The following is a 15,042-nucleotide window of genomic DNA, read 5'->3' on the forward strand; positions in this document are numbered from 1 at the left end:
TTGCTAATAACAGATTCCCCCTTGATTGTCAGCTCTGATATTTCGTTTTGGTCGATGGTAGAAGTGGTCGGATTGTTTCATTTCAGTTGGCAAATGCCTCACATGCTTTACTAGTGTGGTTAATGTGATTTACTGGCTCAGTCCCCTATTGCTGCCGTGCATTTCGTCGTGAAAGGTAGATCTTAATGCCTAGTGGCGCCGCAGGTGGCGATATTTGAAAACTGAATATAATGCGCGCGGAGCGACAACAATTCTAGCGGCGGACTTGAGAATCCTCTATTGTAATATTCGTGGTCGAAAGTTTCGAAACGCGATATTCAAAAAACTTCAGGAACAACAAAATTAGTTGAAAATGATCCTAGTTAGTGAAAAATTATGTGGTAAATCTCTGAATATGTGATATTTAGAAATTGGTTACATGAGGATTATGGACTCTTTTTTTTCCTTGAAGTATAATATGATTTATTTATGATTTTGTAAGCTCTGTGACGTTTAGAAGTAACGTCCGCTGAAGATGTACTCCCGACCCAAGCCGGGAGAAAGTGAGGAAGATCTATTGAAACTTGAGTCAGAGTACTTAGGAAAGGTGATTAATCCGAATGTGAAATCGTCTGTGGTACAAGGTAAGCAACATTTAGTTACAAATGGTAACTGCCTCTTGTATCCTAGTACCATGCTGGTATGATTATTTTGCCTCTTAAATTTTGGTAAAAAAAGCACGTACATAAGTTAAATTTCTTGGGCGTTAGATTTTTTGATTGTTGGCTTAAGTGTTTAAGTCGTAAGAGTAGCTTTAGTGGATGTTCTATTGACATCAAAGTGAAATGGCTACTAAGTAATTGTACAAGGCGTTTTTGGAATTTAGGCTCCGTTAAGAAGAAATGTTACATATTATTGAATGGAATCCTTCTCGATGGTATAGAGTTGAAGTGGATAACATTGTAAGGCAGGTAGTCTTTGTCTTGTTGGGTGCCTTGTGAGAATTGGTTAACTAGTGAGTGCATACTGAAATGTACTGAAATCTTTGTTAGACAAAATGATTTTGGTATGTTTGGAAGCGAAAGAGCAGATTTCATGCTAAATTTGGAGAGAATTTGCTGTTTTTTCGCTGTTAATAAAGAAAAATATAATTTTCGCTCACTCTCTCACTCCTTGCCTTACCGTGGATTACCGCAGATAACAAAGAGGATGACGATTTATATTTAAAAATATGTATGTGCTTTGGTTTTATCGTTGTCATGATATTTGAGGTACAAAAAGTGCTAGCATGGCTACCATTCAAGAGTTATTAATAACCATTTAATAGCAGACAATAGTGGAGGTCGTAGAGATTGGTATTCATTTATTTAAATTATTTCTAAAATTGGGGAAATTTCTGGCACCTAACCTTGAGTAAGGCGAAGGGCTGTCATTTCTGAGGGTATTCATGTGAATATTTATATGAAAACATCAGGATCTTATGGTATTCCAATATAATTTTGTTTCTTCCACATTCCCACATGCTTAAGTCCATGTTGTGGATAAAGTTAAGACAGCCAGGAACATGTGACCCCTATGTGACCAGCTCTCAGAGATCATCTTCAAGCTCCGAAATGTTTTTCACTTGAAGGCTTATACTTATTTAAGGTCATTCCATGTCAGTTCACCCAGGCATGGCACCCACCGACTCGGATTTTAATGAAATTTTTGTCACTAGCTGCTATCACCTATTTAATGACTCGTGCAAAATAGTTCCTCTCTCACTCTCATAGTTTGCAAGATATGAGGAGTCGAAGTTTGAGATGTTTGCTCAGAAGTGGCGCTAGTGGGAGTCAAATTCCAGAGTGCAGGGCACAGGGTAAAAATTCATAACTCAGAAACCACTTAATATATTTGAATGAAATTTTGACCCCTTGTCTATCCAAGTACATAGCTTCCATAGTAATGTCTTTTATTCCCTTTGCGTTGTTATGTTAGCCAAAATGATGTCAACAGTTGTTAATTAACCGATTTTTTAAGCTCAAAAACATTACTTCATATTTTCAGAATTATCACCAAAAGGCAGAGCAGTTAACTCATCCAATTTTTTTTAAATTGAAGGTTAATATGTGCTCCAATAAACTGTGAAATAAAAATGGTGGTGTTTTGACTGCCACCATGAGTATTTCAGGTTTTACTTTTTTTTCTGCCCCCGTGAGAGGGATTTTGGACACGTACTGTAAGATAATAAGTATAAGTGTATCCATATCTTCATGAGGATATATTTGAAATATTGGTCAGTAAATCTAAGACCAAACATGTAGTCTAGTGAATGTGGCTCTTGTTCATACAATTGTTTTTAATAACAATACTTGGCTTGTGGCAGCTGAGGGGAAAAGAGTCCAAATGGCTCAGAAATGTGAAATGATGCTTTTTTTCCTGGAATTTACCCATTTTTCAAGTGTTTAGTTTATGGAAAAATTGGTATCAAAATACATTTGACTCTTACTGTGCATTAGAGGATAAATGGAAATACTAATTTAAATAAAATTATTTAAATAATACACTTCAATGTGTTTAAGGCATCTCCTGAACATCTCTGGAGGCTCTGACGGGCAACTAAAAGCTTTACAGTACCACCAATTCCATCACATGGGTATTTTCGATGGCTTGTAGCAAAGAATGTCCATGATGCCATTAAGGAGAAATCCTGGTAATGCTTGCAAATATTGAGAAATTGTTTGCAGTTCTTGTACCGCCCTGCACAACCATAACTAAAGTAACTCAATTTTTTGACTAAAGTAAATTTTTCCTTAACAAAGCACAATATTATTCTTTGGGTTTCATAAACAAAAGCTACATCATGCTCCAAATCATCTGACAAGATGCATAAACTGGAAATAATAAGCTGTTTAGTCAGGTGATCTCAAGTATAAATCACAACAGGGTGTACCGTACAACTATCACTTGTCCAGTGATACCCTTGTGCCTCATCCTGGATAACATATGAGTAGTTCTCACTGAAAAAGAACAAGAGAACAGTAGAGAACAGCTGCTACATGGGGTCCAAGATTTTCTTTCATTTGCTTAAGGTAGTTTGCCTGTACCTTCGTAATAAATGAATGGGGCACCAGTTTTTCCACTCTTTCAATTAAAGTTAATCGGTACTCATCAAATGTCGCAGTGAAGTTCACCAGTTGATATCTGTCCCTGGAAACCCACTGACTGTATGAAACTTCATCTCTGGGGTCACATTGTTCAAACTTTTTCAGCAGTAAGCTTTTCAATTTTTCACGTGAAGGACTCTTAGAGCAATGTCGCAGTATACAGTCCCTATTATTTCTAGAGCACACAAAATAACCAATTAGGTCCTGGCTTGTTTCCTCTATATTACAGGCATAGGTTATTATGAACTTGAACCTTTATTGTAAAATTTTGTATGCCAATAAGCAATGAATACCAGATTTTGAATTTTTCCTATGGTTTCATTAGTAATATGTACCGATGGCCTCATTCACCGATTTTTTATCGTTATCGATTGTGGTGGAGATTAAAAATATAGAAACATGTATTTTTCTGTTTTTATATTCATCACCTACGTTTTTAGCATTTTGCGTTGAAAAATCGATGTCCTTAACCCTTTCACATTTAAGTTGATGACATAAAAAACTAATGACTCGGCAAGAGTCCTCAGCCTTTTGCTTGGGCCTTGCATGATTTGTTGTTATATACCCTATGGTGAGTGTTTATTGTATATTGTGAGTATTCCATGAATTTATGAACTAGTTAGCAAATAACATCAAACACGTATGAAAATTGAGCGATAAAGTTTTGTTTTATTTTTTTAATTACATGGAAATGGCTGAATTGGGAATATTGAAATTTTTGTTTTAATTTGTCTTTCCCTTCCATCTTCTGAATTCTTTTAATGAATTTTAGTTTTGGAGCTGAGTGTACGAACCCATTGTAATTTTAAGGCTTTCCGATTGTGAATTTTTTAAAATGGATTCATTCGTGAAATATACTAATTGTGGACAAAATTATTCCTAGATGATGCAGTAAAACTTGAGTCACAAGCACACTCTGACAACATTATTCGAGATAGAATCGATTTTGGTGAGTAAGATGAAATCATAAGAAATGCAGTTTCATAATTTCTAGAATATGGTATTAAATTATCTGTATTAGTTATTTTGGTCTTGGTACAGCATTAAAAATTCATCAAGTGTGAAATTTAACTTGAGCCTAGAATTTAATTTGTGGTGAAATAAAAAGGCTAGAGAAATTTGCTCTCAATAATACACATTTTGTATTTTCAGTTAATCATTTCAATTCAATTACAGGTGGAATATCAGATGGCATTGTTATTCAAGAAAGAACAGTGGATGATTTTGCTTGTTCAACTTTTGCACTCCCTTCTCCCAGAGTAAAAGGGTTTCCTAAGGCCTTTGTTCGTGACAAAATGGTATGTATGCACATAAAATTATAAAAATCATGCAATATATTTTCTATTTAAATCTATAACGTGGAGTATCAAAATACACTGAGTGATTAAGGTTAAAAATAACTGGTCATGGTCAAGGGCTGGTATTCTCTACAAACTCAGCAGTTTCCTTGCTCACCATTTTACTGGATATTATATTTTTTTGGCTGTTTTTCAAACTTACTGCCATAGTAAAGGAAAGTAATAAGTATTTTACCTTTGCTGCTAACTTTTCAACATTTTGACAGTATATTTGTTTATCCAATGATGGGAGAGAGGATAGTCTTCTAGTACAATGGATTTTCATGAGTATCCCGGGAAAACATAATGCTATTCCCAGGAAGCTATTGCTTTACATACATTACATATATATGTTATAAAATATCAACCAGATTACATATGAAGTTGTGCATTTTAGTTTTGCCTCCAAAGGCTTAGCAGGGAAGGGAATTGTAAATTCATTCAATGATTTTTTTGTCAGTATTGTGTCTGATTTGTCAATTGAAAATTGAATAAATGCTTCTTTCTAGATAAAATCATCTCCTGGGGGAAGAAGTATATTTGCTAAACAGCTTCATTCCAAGAGAGGAAATGCAGTTGCTGAGGGGTCATCTGTTGATAAGCCAGCTCCTCAGAAGAAGCACAAATTTGGTAATGTCTAATTGTTCACTTTCTTGGCATCTTAGGCCTCTTTCAGATGCACAAAAGTTTCACAGAGAAAAAATCATTTGCCTTGATCCTGGGTCAAAGGACAGTGGCACAATGTGCACAAGGGTCAGTCTCCAAAATTATATATCTGCTATGGGCAAAATTTAAAATAATTTCATTTTGTTTACATAAGAACAAAAATTGTGTAATTACAGTTTGTCAATCATACAATCTAATGATGTAAGTGGCAGAGCTAGATCATTAGTAATATTTACTTTGATTTTTTTATTTTTACTTTTGTCCTGTCTATGGCTAAGATATACATAAATGTCTATGGACACAGCAGAAGAGGAATATTGTGTTCATGAGGAATATAGTACTCATGAGAAAAAGTTTGTTTTATTTGTCATTGGACATTCTGTAATTAGTCATAGTGTACCATCATGTCCGTTACCATCTGTCATTTCCATGGACTGTGGAACTCACGAACATGATGTCCATGGACATGACATCCACAGTTTGATCTGAGGTTTCCGCGGCGTTTCTTCATATGAGTCTTGGCTTCCGGGCATTCCTCCGCGTTTAGATGTCCATAAGTGACGACAGTTTCTCCAGCCATCCTGCTGGCGTCTTAAGGTCAAAAGTAGCGATGCATAAAATTTGGCCGTCTTATATAGGTACCTAGTCTTATGTAGGTACTAAATTTAATGCATCGCTACCAAATTTTATGCATCGCTACTTCTGACCTGAAGACGCCAGCTGGATGACTGGAGAAACTGTCGTCACTTATGGACACCTAAACGCGGAGGAACGCCCGGAAGCCAAGACTCATATGACATCCACAGACCTGATGTCCCCAGACATGACGATTTCCTCTAAATTAGGTTATAGTTGGGATTGACTATAAGTTAGGACTTTGTCCTTACTACGTTGAGTCCTATCTTCCATCCAACCCCTGGTTATACGTTAAATATTAGCTGAGGAATGCATAGTCAAGTTACTCTTAAAATTATGTGAAGTCAAATTAGTGCAAAAGAGACATAGTAGTATGTGAGGTAGTGGGTTTTGGGAGGGCAAAGGTGCTAAGCATGTTGGTTAAGGTGGGAAGGGGTGAGGCAAGGAATATATTGGTCACCTCTCTCACTTTTGAAAATTTATTCATCAATAATATGTATTTTTGTTTGTATTTTTAGGAGAGAGGAGTACAATAAAGGAAAACAAAGGCAATGAAGATATTTTGAAAGAAATACACGAGGAAAATATTAAAAGATTGGAGTCTATGTCAGAAAATGAGATAAAGGAGCAGCAGAGAGCATTGCTGAGCCAGCTCAACCCTCAGCTCATTGCAATGCTGAAAAGTAGGCATGGCCAGCCAAGGACTTGTGTTGGGTCCACCAGTGGTTTAACAGAAATCAAGGAGGGACTGGAGGAGTGTTCTGAACAGAGAGATGACCGTATGTCAATTGATGACCCAAACATTGCAGTGAAAGGTGCTGATGAGACTCTAAAATGTAGTAGTGGAGCCATCAAGTTTGAGCATGATGGTGGTGTTGAAAGTAGCAATGACTCTAATAGGCAGTTGCCACGTGACACCTCTGAGACTGAAAATTCTTTGAACACCCCTGAATTGGACCTTCCTCGAGACCTTGAAGAAGGGATTGATAAGCATCGTTGGTTACATATGGATGTAAAAGAATCTGAAAAATTATCTTGGATTGGGGAAATACCCAAGCCTATTCCTGTTCAGCCTGGCACTGGCCATGTTGCTCGCTTTGATTTCGAAGGTTGGTCTCTTTATTTCATACTCCTTACTTTTTTGTCTTCAATATCTGATTTTATATTTTTACCTTCAAGGTAACACTTTTGATTCATTCTTGAAATAAGATCAGACACTTATAGAATGTTCTGTTTGATTTTGGATTAATTTTTTTATACACTGCTTATGGTAACATTTTTCTTATTGATTTAGTATTAAATTGGTTTATGATAAATTTACATTATGAAGTATTAATTTCCTCTCTATATGATTGTCAGCCTTCCAAAATTTAGCTCTGTAGATAATTCCAACTTTCAATCTCATCACCTATTTTTTTTAAACCCACAATATAAATGTCTTCTTTTTTTGATTTAAAACGATGTGACATAATTCAATTAACCCTGCATAGATAGAAAATGTATCAATTGTTAAGTGAATTCTTTAGCCATCATCAACTGATTGTAATTTCAGGAATCATCCTCCCATATGATGCTGATCTACCTGTGACAAAGGCACTTCATCACCATGGATCTGAACCTGGCCGTCCTGGTTACACTTTAGATGAGCTGTTACTTCTTAGTCGCAGTGCAGTGGCCCAGCAAAGAACACTTGCCCTCACTACACTTGCGGCTATTCTTAAAACGGTTTGAGAAATGACAAAAACTTTTATCTACGTATTAAGTGTTTGTTCCCATTGGTATGGATCATTAGTATTTAATGCAGCCTTTATTTTAAGGCAACTGGAAAAATATGTATGTAAGTAAAAGAAAATCTGAGAAAATCCATAATACATAATCTTTTTTCCTAAACAATCTCATGCTGCTGAACATACGTTACAAATGGTTTACCTGCTAATGGTTGTTCATCACCACGTACAATAAAATCATTATTTTTTGAGGTTTTTTGCTCCGTGAGAACACTATTAATCTCTTTTTGCATATTTGCTCTTCTTCCATCTAGTCCTGCATTTTGTGTCATAGCTATTCCTTGTTCCAATTGGGAAAACATTGGCTATGTTGAAAGATATTATTAAAAAAAGCTTAATGTATTTAGATTAGGGGTTTCAATAAATTCATGCCATATAATAGCCAGAACTACCAGTGGAAGATGTCATTAATTTGGAATTGGAGGAAAATTCTTTATAATACCCTTTCCTTGGTCCATTGTTTTACAACTTGGTTTATTTTTTTTCAGGCAAAGCAAGGGTACTATGACTCCTGTTTGGATGAACCTCTGCTCCCCCTCCTTGTTGAGAGGGATATTCTCACTCTCTTTCGTTTCTCTTTGGATGAAAATTCTCACCTTAATCTTTTGCCTGCTGCTCTCGCAATCTCACAGCTCATTGTGGATGAACCTGATGAGGTAACTTTATTTTATTATTTTAGGCTATTGACTGAATGAATCGATGAAGCTCCATTTTAGTTGTAGGATGGAGTCGGGCTATCTAGACAACTGATTTGGGGGTAATATGAATGGTGTCAGTTGCGTAGTAGTTGATGTACATTTTGAACATCCATGCATTTTGGCCTTGACGTTTGACTGTATTTATTTAGATTATTAAGTATTTGAAGCACTAAATCATCAAAATGAACTAAATCAGATGAGCTGAATCATCAAAATGAACTGAAATCCCCAACTTTATGTTTCAAGGTGGCATTTTTTTGTGATTGAGTTGCTGTATGCATTTAAATCATTGAATCTCACTAAGTTTACAAAATCTTTTTTTCTTAGGTTTGCCTTGATCTCTTGCTTGGTCTACCTCGCAGCTTAGAGCAGCCCAGCCTTGCACCTAAGTCACCTCCTAAAAGTGACGATGAGACCAAAGATAACATTTTGGCTCGAGGAGATTTGGTGAAAGGTGCCTTACAAATGGACCTCTTACCAAGAATCAGGTAATTAAGTATATTCCATAGGGGAAAAGTATCATCGTAGTTTCCTTTCATGCAGCAAAGGCAAACTTCAATGAGGGAAATTCTAACATGTCATATTGTATTCCTCTATTAAACTATACGATGTGGGGACTTAGGTGCACTCAGCTTGCCTGCAATAATTTTTTAAAAACTTAATAAAATAAATTTAAACTAAAATAAAAACTTTAATAAAATTTAAAAACTACTGCAAGTAATTTGCAGTGTTTTTAAATTTTAAACTGTTTGCAAATATGAAGTAGGCTAAATTGACTTCATCTCTTTGCATTGCTGAATAAAATTTTATAAAGTTGTGCCATGTTGTATTAAGTTTAAAAATTTTTGTGCCATAGTATTATTACTCCATTTCAAAGAAATCATAGGTACACTCTGGCCATTTTCATTTCATTGTAAAATTTCGGTAGGTATCCATAGTGTATTTTTCTATTTTTTCATATGAATGATTAATAATTTTCAGGTACATTTTGGAAGTTCTAAGGCCTCCTCCAAAAGCAGTGATCTCACTCTTGGAACTTCTTACGAGAATTGCCAGGCATTCAAAGGAAGTAGCGGAAACTGTTGCTTCATTTCCAAGACTCATGGCAACAATATTTGCTGAATTTTTGCCATCTAAATGGCATACTTCTGGTGAGTTTTTTTTGGGTTTGTAAGGTTCGTTTTCTGGTGGTTGTGAAGATGATTTGTAAATATTTTAAATTGTTGCGTAATATTTCTTGTTTGATGTGTTATTGAAATATGTAATTGGTAATGAAATTAGTTGCCACCCTATAAAAATCCACTTTACTTATTAAGAGAAATACCATAGATCTCCTGATAGAAAATAAAGACATATTGAAGAAATGGGAGGAGTATCTGGAAGAGTAATGCATGGTAATCTTGCGCCACAAATAATTGAAGAGGGAAGTGAAGATGAAAAGGATGTCATGGGAGCTTCAGTGTTATGATCTGAATTTGGCACCATAATTAAGGATCTGAATAAAGCATTTTGAATCAAAACTATTCTGCTGAGCTTATTAAAAATACTAACTCAGCTGTTCAAAACTATCTCCAACATGCATACAACAGGAAACATGCTAATTTCATCTAACCAACCTCATCAATCCTATTCCCAAAAAGGATAGAATGGAGAAGTATGAAGACTTGAGGACCATTAGCTTATTTTTTATTTATCACATCCCCCGTAAACAGCACATGACGGCCTTTTACAACGAGGTTTTCCAATATTAACAAATTACAACACAAACATCCATGCCCTGGATAAGGATCACCTACCCAGGCGGGATTCGAACCCACGACCTACGGTTTGGCAGGCGAGGACTTTACCCCACCGCCACCGAGTTCTGCTACTTGGTTTGGTTTGTAGGATGACTATCGATGGACAAACCCATAAGGTAGTTGTTAGTAGGATAGCCCAAGCAAAGAGGCAATTTCGCTCATGGCCCGGCCGTTCAGACATGGCTGATAACAGCGGCAGGAAATCAAGGTTGGAAGCTTTTGAAATGTGTGATTGAAAAACGAAGATAGTGGATAGATCATGTCAGTGAGATAAGTCTTTTGAAAACCTTGGGTAGAAGAGGAATCGGGTACCCAGGGCGGGCTCGCATAGTTTACTCTCCTAAGGGCCAGAAACCAAGTCAGAGACTTATATGCCTGTCCTATCCCAAGAGGGGAAGGACTGATGAAGGAAAAAGGATAGCAGGTATCGCCGAGATGAGAGCTCGATGATACCTCCAAGGAAGGGATAGGTATGGAAGGGAAGGATAGGGAATATCCGCGCCGCTATGGAAACAATAGAGCCCACTACTAGCAAAACCATTACTTTCTGTTTCTACAGAAAAGAAAAAATTTCCTTTGAGGAAGGAAATTTCTATGATTTTTGGTAGATAGAGAAGATGGGACAATTTAATTTGCCATATCATGAGACGCGATGGTGTGATGTAAACTATTATGGAAATACAGGTGGAAGGGAAAAAAGGTAGAAGTAGGCCGTAGGCCTACGTAGAGCAGGTGGTGAGGGGTGTAAATCAAAAAATTTGTAGGTGTTAAAAGAATAGCCAGAAGGAGCATTAAATGGAAAACAGCAACTAAGCAATCCTAGGATTGATGACTGTTGATGATGATGATGGCATACATATTTCACACACCAGGAACACAGAGGGGCTTCAGTATGCAATACCTCAAATGAGCCATTCATCTTGGGTGAACGAAGAAGTCAGCTCTGGCATAGCATGGAGCCTGAGGACATGCGATGGATTTCGATAAATCCAGAATTATCTCTTAGGTGGAAATTTCAAACCCTGACTTATCTGTAAAGCCAGAAATGTAGAAATACAAACATAATTGCATTAGAGATGCTGACTTAAAGTTTAGTAGTACAGGAACAGGCTTGTACATGGAACCCAGCCACCGGCAAAATTTCTTCACATCCCCCTTCCAGTCCTAACCACCTCCCTCCTTCCACTTCTCCCACTTGAAATAATTGAAGGCAAATATCACCAGGAATTACCATTCCCATGAAAAAGTGACCAGTGCTGATTCAGGAAACATCCGGCTAAAAATCCTAGGTCATATCGTGGCATACATGTGCTTGTTTATTATATATTCATTCAGTTTTTGAGTTCTGGTATGTGATTTTAATGTGCAAGTAATTTTATCTCTTGTACTTTCAGCTAATACTGCAAAACCAATAGACATGCCCTCTGTGTATGGAGTACCATTGGCTAAGGCTGTGAAATTGATGAGAATACTTGCGTGCAGCAGTCCCAGCTTTGCATACACTGCTGTGAGCAAATTTGGGATAATGAAGTCCTTACTGGCATATGTATCCATTGATCCAAGGTAAATTCAGAGGCATCTTATTTTCTTGCGGTTTACACCTTTTAGTTTTACTCTTCTCCATCAGTTATTGTGTTTTATGTTCTTCATAAGTGTTGAATCTCAGATTGAATGTAAATTTCATCCATGTGTCTGTGAGGAATTTTGTTTTGGTTTGATTTTTGTCACTGTGGCAGTCAGTGTTTTATAGTTATGAAAAATCCATACATTTCAACTCATAAATTGACAGTAGACTACACATTGTATGATGTTCAATAAGCTACAAATGATGGAGGACCTATAAAACTTTTTGGAAATCCATCATTACAAATAAAACTTATTGACTTTTAGGAATCCAAATTTAAATTAAGAAATGGCATGAGTCAATGGTGTAGCAAGGGGGGTAGTCGGGGAGGCTGTACACCCCCCTCCTGAAATATAAAAACACAGTTACCTTGCTTCTTAAAAGAAATTGTGAAAAATCATGAATTTTCAAAAGATTTTTTAGACAAGTAAATTCGTTTTAAACAAGTAATTTATGAGTAGGCACTTAAATAGGGGCATTGTGTCAGCCACAATATTTTTACAGAACTCCTACTTCCCCTCGATTCCCACCGTAAGTTTTTAGGTGAACCCTTTCCCTCCAAAGTTGCACTATTATTAACGATTTTACACTTTCAATGGACCACAGTCGAAGCGCTGATTTTTTAGCTACTTATGCCGGCATAACTAGTTTTGTTGACAAATTTTTTGCGGTAGTTTGTACAAACGAATTCGTTACGAAGGTAATACCCATCCCACACTTACTAACCCCACCTTCTTTGAACATTTTGCGACTGTGGAGAAGGGCATGGTCCATCTCTACCGGCAACAGGGACATGTTTCTAAATGGAGAGGGGCTGGAGAAGTATTTTTCATTATTGGGGAAAATGAAGAGGCTTAGTTGTACACACTCATTTTTGTCTACATCTCGTGTTTTGTCATTTCTTGACATACTTTTTGGTCTGTCCTAGCTCCCATGAGATTAAGTACTTGGTAGATTAGCATCTCCTTCCAATCCGTTCACCCAAAGACACGGCTGGGCTACCTGCCTCAATAATCCTGTAATTGACCATAATCATTTTAGCCAAGTTAGGGAGCACGAGTCGCATTTTGGGAAAACTAAATGAAACACCAATTTTTTAAAATGAATTATTTTATCTCCATGGAATTAAAAAATTGGCAATATTCTTAATATTTGTAAAGATTGGGCAAAAACCTGATGTCAATCTGAAATTATTAGCTTATTTTTTAGTTTTATTAAACTACTATAAACACGATTAACAAAATTAAATTCCAGAAATATGTCGTGTTTTTGGCTCATTATTTTGTAAATGTTGCGTAGATTTGTAATGTTGAAATGTTGGCATACTTTTGTGAACTCTTGAAAATGATACCTTAATATGTCAGCCTTCATTAGTTTTCGGGTTTCATTCTTGACCGTATTTAAAAATGATGCTTTATAAAGTTGATATTGGGAAAAGATTTTTTAGTTTTAGTGTTAGAAATAGATGTGCCGTAAATGGAAATAAATACATATTTGCACGGAAGGAAGAAAAAACTAATTAATGATCGAATCAAATTCTTCTTGGGTTTCTGTCCGGGTAAGGTGTTTCATCTACCTCTCTGCCGGCATTTCAATTTGAAGACTGTACCATCCTAATCGAGGCCGTTGATACCTACCGGGTAAGTGGTGCTGCATTTACAAAATTGTCTCTCTTCTTCTCTGCAGGCTTGTCAGAATCAAAATTTGTTATTTGCTTCATCTTTTCTACGCTGCTATTTATTTATATTTATGGCACGACTAATTTTTAGTTCTAAAACTTAGAAAATCTTTTTTCTGTGTAAATGATACCTTGCGTAACTTTCAATACGATGGAGAAATAACAGGAAAACTAAATGACGTTAAGATACATGTTTTGGGGTTTCATTTTTGGGAATTCACGCAAGTGAACCAATACTTCACCTAAATATGTCGAGAAATGATAACATGTATGATTTAGGAAAAAATTGAATGTAGATACATACATAATAACGTTTCTCTCTTTATTTCCTCGATAATGGAAGATGCTTCTCCTGCCTTTCTCCAGTAGGAACCTTACTCCTGTCGGCATAAAAGAAGACAGACATACTATATGAATCTGGCACCTCACACTCAGAATGAATGGCCTTGATGATGAATAAAAAGTCTTCCATTTTAGCGCCGGCAAAGATGATAGAGCATGGCTCCCGGACAGAGAGCCCGAAAAGAATTTACTTCTAATATTTTCCATTAGAAAGTCATATCCTGGGTAATTTATGATTGTAACTGAATCATAATGAAAATGACTAATCAAAAAGATCATACATTCACCTGACAATATGGAAGGAACTGCAAATATTAACCTAAGAAGGTTATTTTAGAAACGAGCTAAGACCCTTGTTTTTTTCTTGTTACTGAGCGATAGAGGGCGACATAAATGGTGGTTAGGCTAACTGCTGTTAAAATTTCCTAGGTGTTGGAAACAAACATCTATCTTATGCATATATAATAGTTGCTTTTCACTACTGGCCACAAATTTCTAAGATGAAATTCGTGTAGAAAAATTTTCGATTCGTTATTTGAATACGTTTTTTAAAATGGACGGGAATTTCATTGGCACTGAGATTTTTGATATTTAACTTTAAAGAATGGGAAGTTGAGGGTCATATGATTTTTTAGCAATATTTCACAGCATGAAATCAATAACACAAAGCATTTTTAGAAATTCTATTGTAAATAACCACCGAAAGCGTTTAAAACTGGCCACTAAAAGCAAAAAAAGAAAGGTTGGAACAAAAGCAAACATTTTTTCCGGACTTATTAAAAAGGTTCAAAATTACCAAACTTGATATTACGAAGTGCCAATTTTCTGGTCCTGTGGATTTCGTATAATCGAGAGTTAACTTTAAGCTTAGTGTGCATATTAATGTATGTATATCTATTTGGGAATTTTGGGCTTTCAGTTACTATGGTAAAATGCAAAATAGAGAGTACCTAAGCTGCAGGTCATTATTTTGATATGGTTAGTCTAACAGTGTTCAATATTTTTTGTCTTCATCAGTGAATCTTCGCTGCCGAAAGGAGAAACATTAACTATTGCCTTGGAGGGATATTACTTATGGCAAATACTTCTTCGGTATGGACTGACAGCTGATAACTTTCTGTAAGTATTTGTACTTTTGGTGTTCTTTAGAATGTGTATTTCCAATCGGGTCATCCGATGCCACTGTTTACTTGAGTCAATCCTTGGCCTCTGAGATTTTGACAAAAATTGGCAAACATATTTGCCTCCGAAAATAAAAATACTAGCTGATAAATGAAACAAGTTGAAAAAGCCGCTAAGTAAGTATCAGGTATTTTGGAAATGGTGGTTTTCACAAGCATGAAATTTTTT

At 36.1% G+C, this 15,042-nt stretch overlaps 1 protein-coding gene across 1 annotated transcript in view; it reads left to right on the forward strand.

Annotated features, from left to right (window-relative positions):
• Positions 1–293: 293 nt before the first annotated feature.
• The window catches only part of LOC124154155 (RNA polymerase II-associated protein 1), a 39,168-nt gene continuing 24,419 nt past the window's right edge, over positions 294–15,042 (forward strand). The window contains exons 1-12 of the mRNA XM_046527692.1: positions 294–380; positions 482–623; positions 4,009–4,074; positions 4,302–4,423; positions 4,972–5,092; positions 6,283–6,873; positions 7,317–7,489; positions 8,040–8,207; positions 8,577–8,737; positions 9,231–9,400; positions 11,443–11,611; positions 14,710–14,811. Coding sequence (XP_046383648.1) covers positions 515–623; positions 4,009–4,074; positions 4,302–4,423; positions 4,972–5,092; positions 6,283–6,873; positions 7,317–7,489; positions 8,040–8,207; positions 8,577–8,737; positions 9,231–9,400; positions 11,443–11,611; positions 14,710–14,811 — 1,952 coding nt within the window. The 5' untranslated portion in view covers positions 294–380; positions 482–514. The remainder of the gene's footprint in view (positions 381–481; positions 624–4,008; positions 4,075–4,301; positions 4,424–4,971; positions 5,093–6,282; positions 6,874–7,316; positions 7,490–8,039; positions 8,208–8,576; positions 8,738–9,230; positions 9,401–11,442; positions 11,612–14,709; positions 14,812–15,042) is intronic.

The sequence above is a fragment of the Ischnura elegans genome, chromosome 2 (genome assembly GCF_921293095.1).
Source record: "Ischnura elegans chromosome 2, ioIscEleg1.1, whole genome shotgun sequence".
Classification (NCBI taxonomy): domain Eukaryota; kingdom Metazoa; phylum Arthropoda; class Insecta; order Odonata; family Coenagrionidae; genus Ischnura; species Ischnura elegans.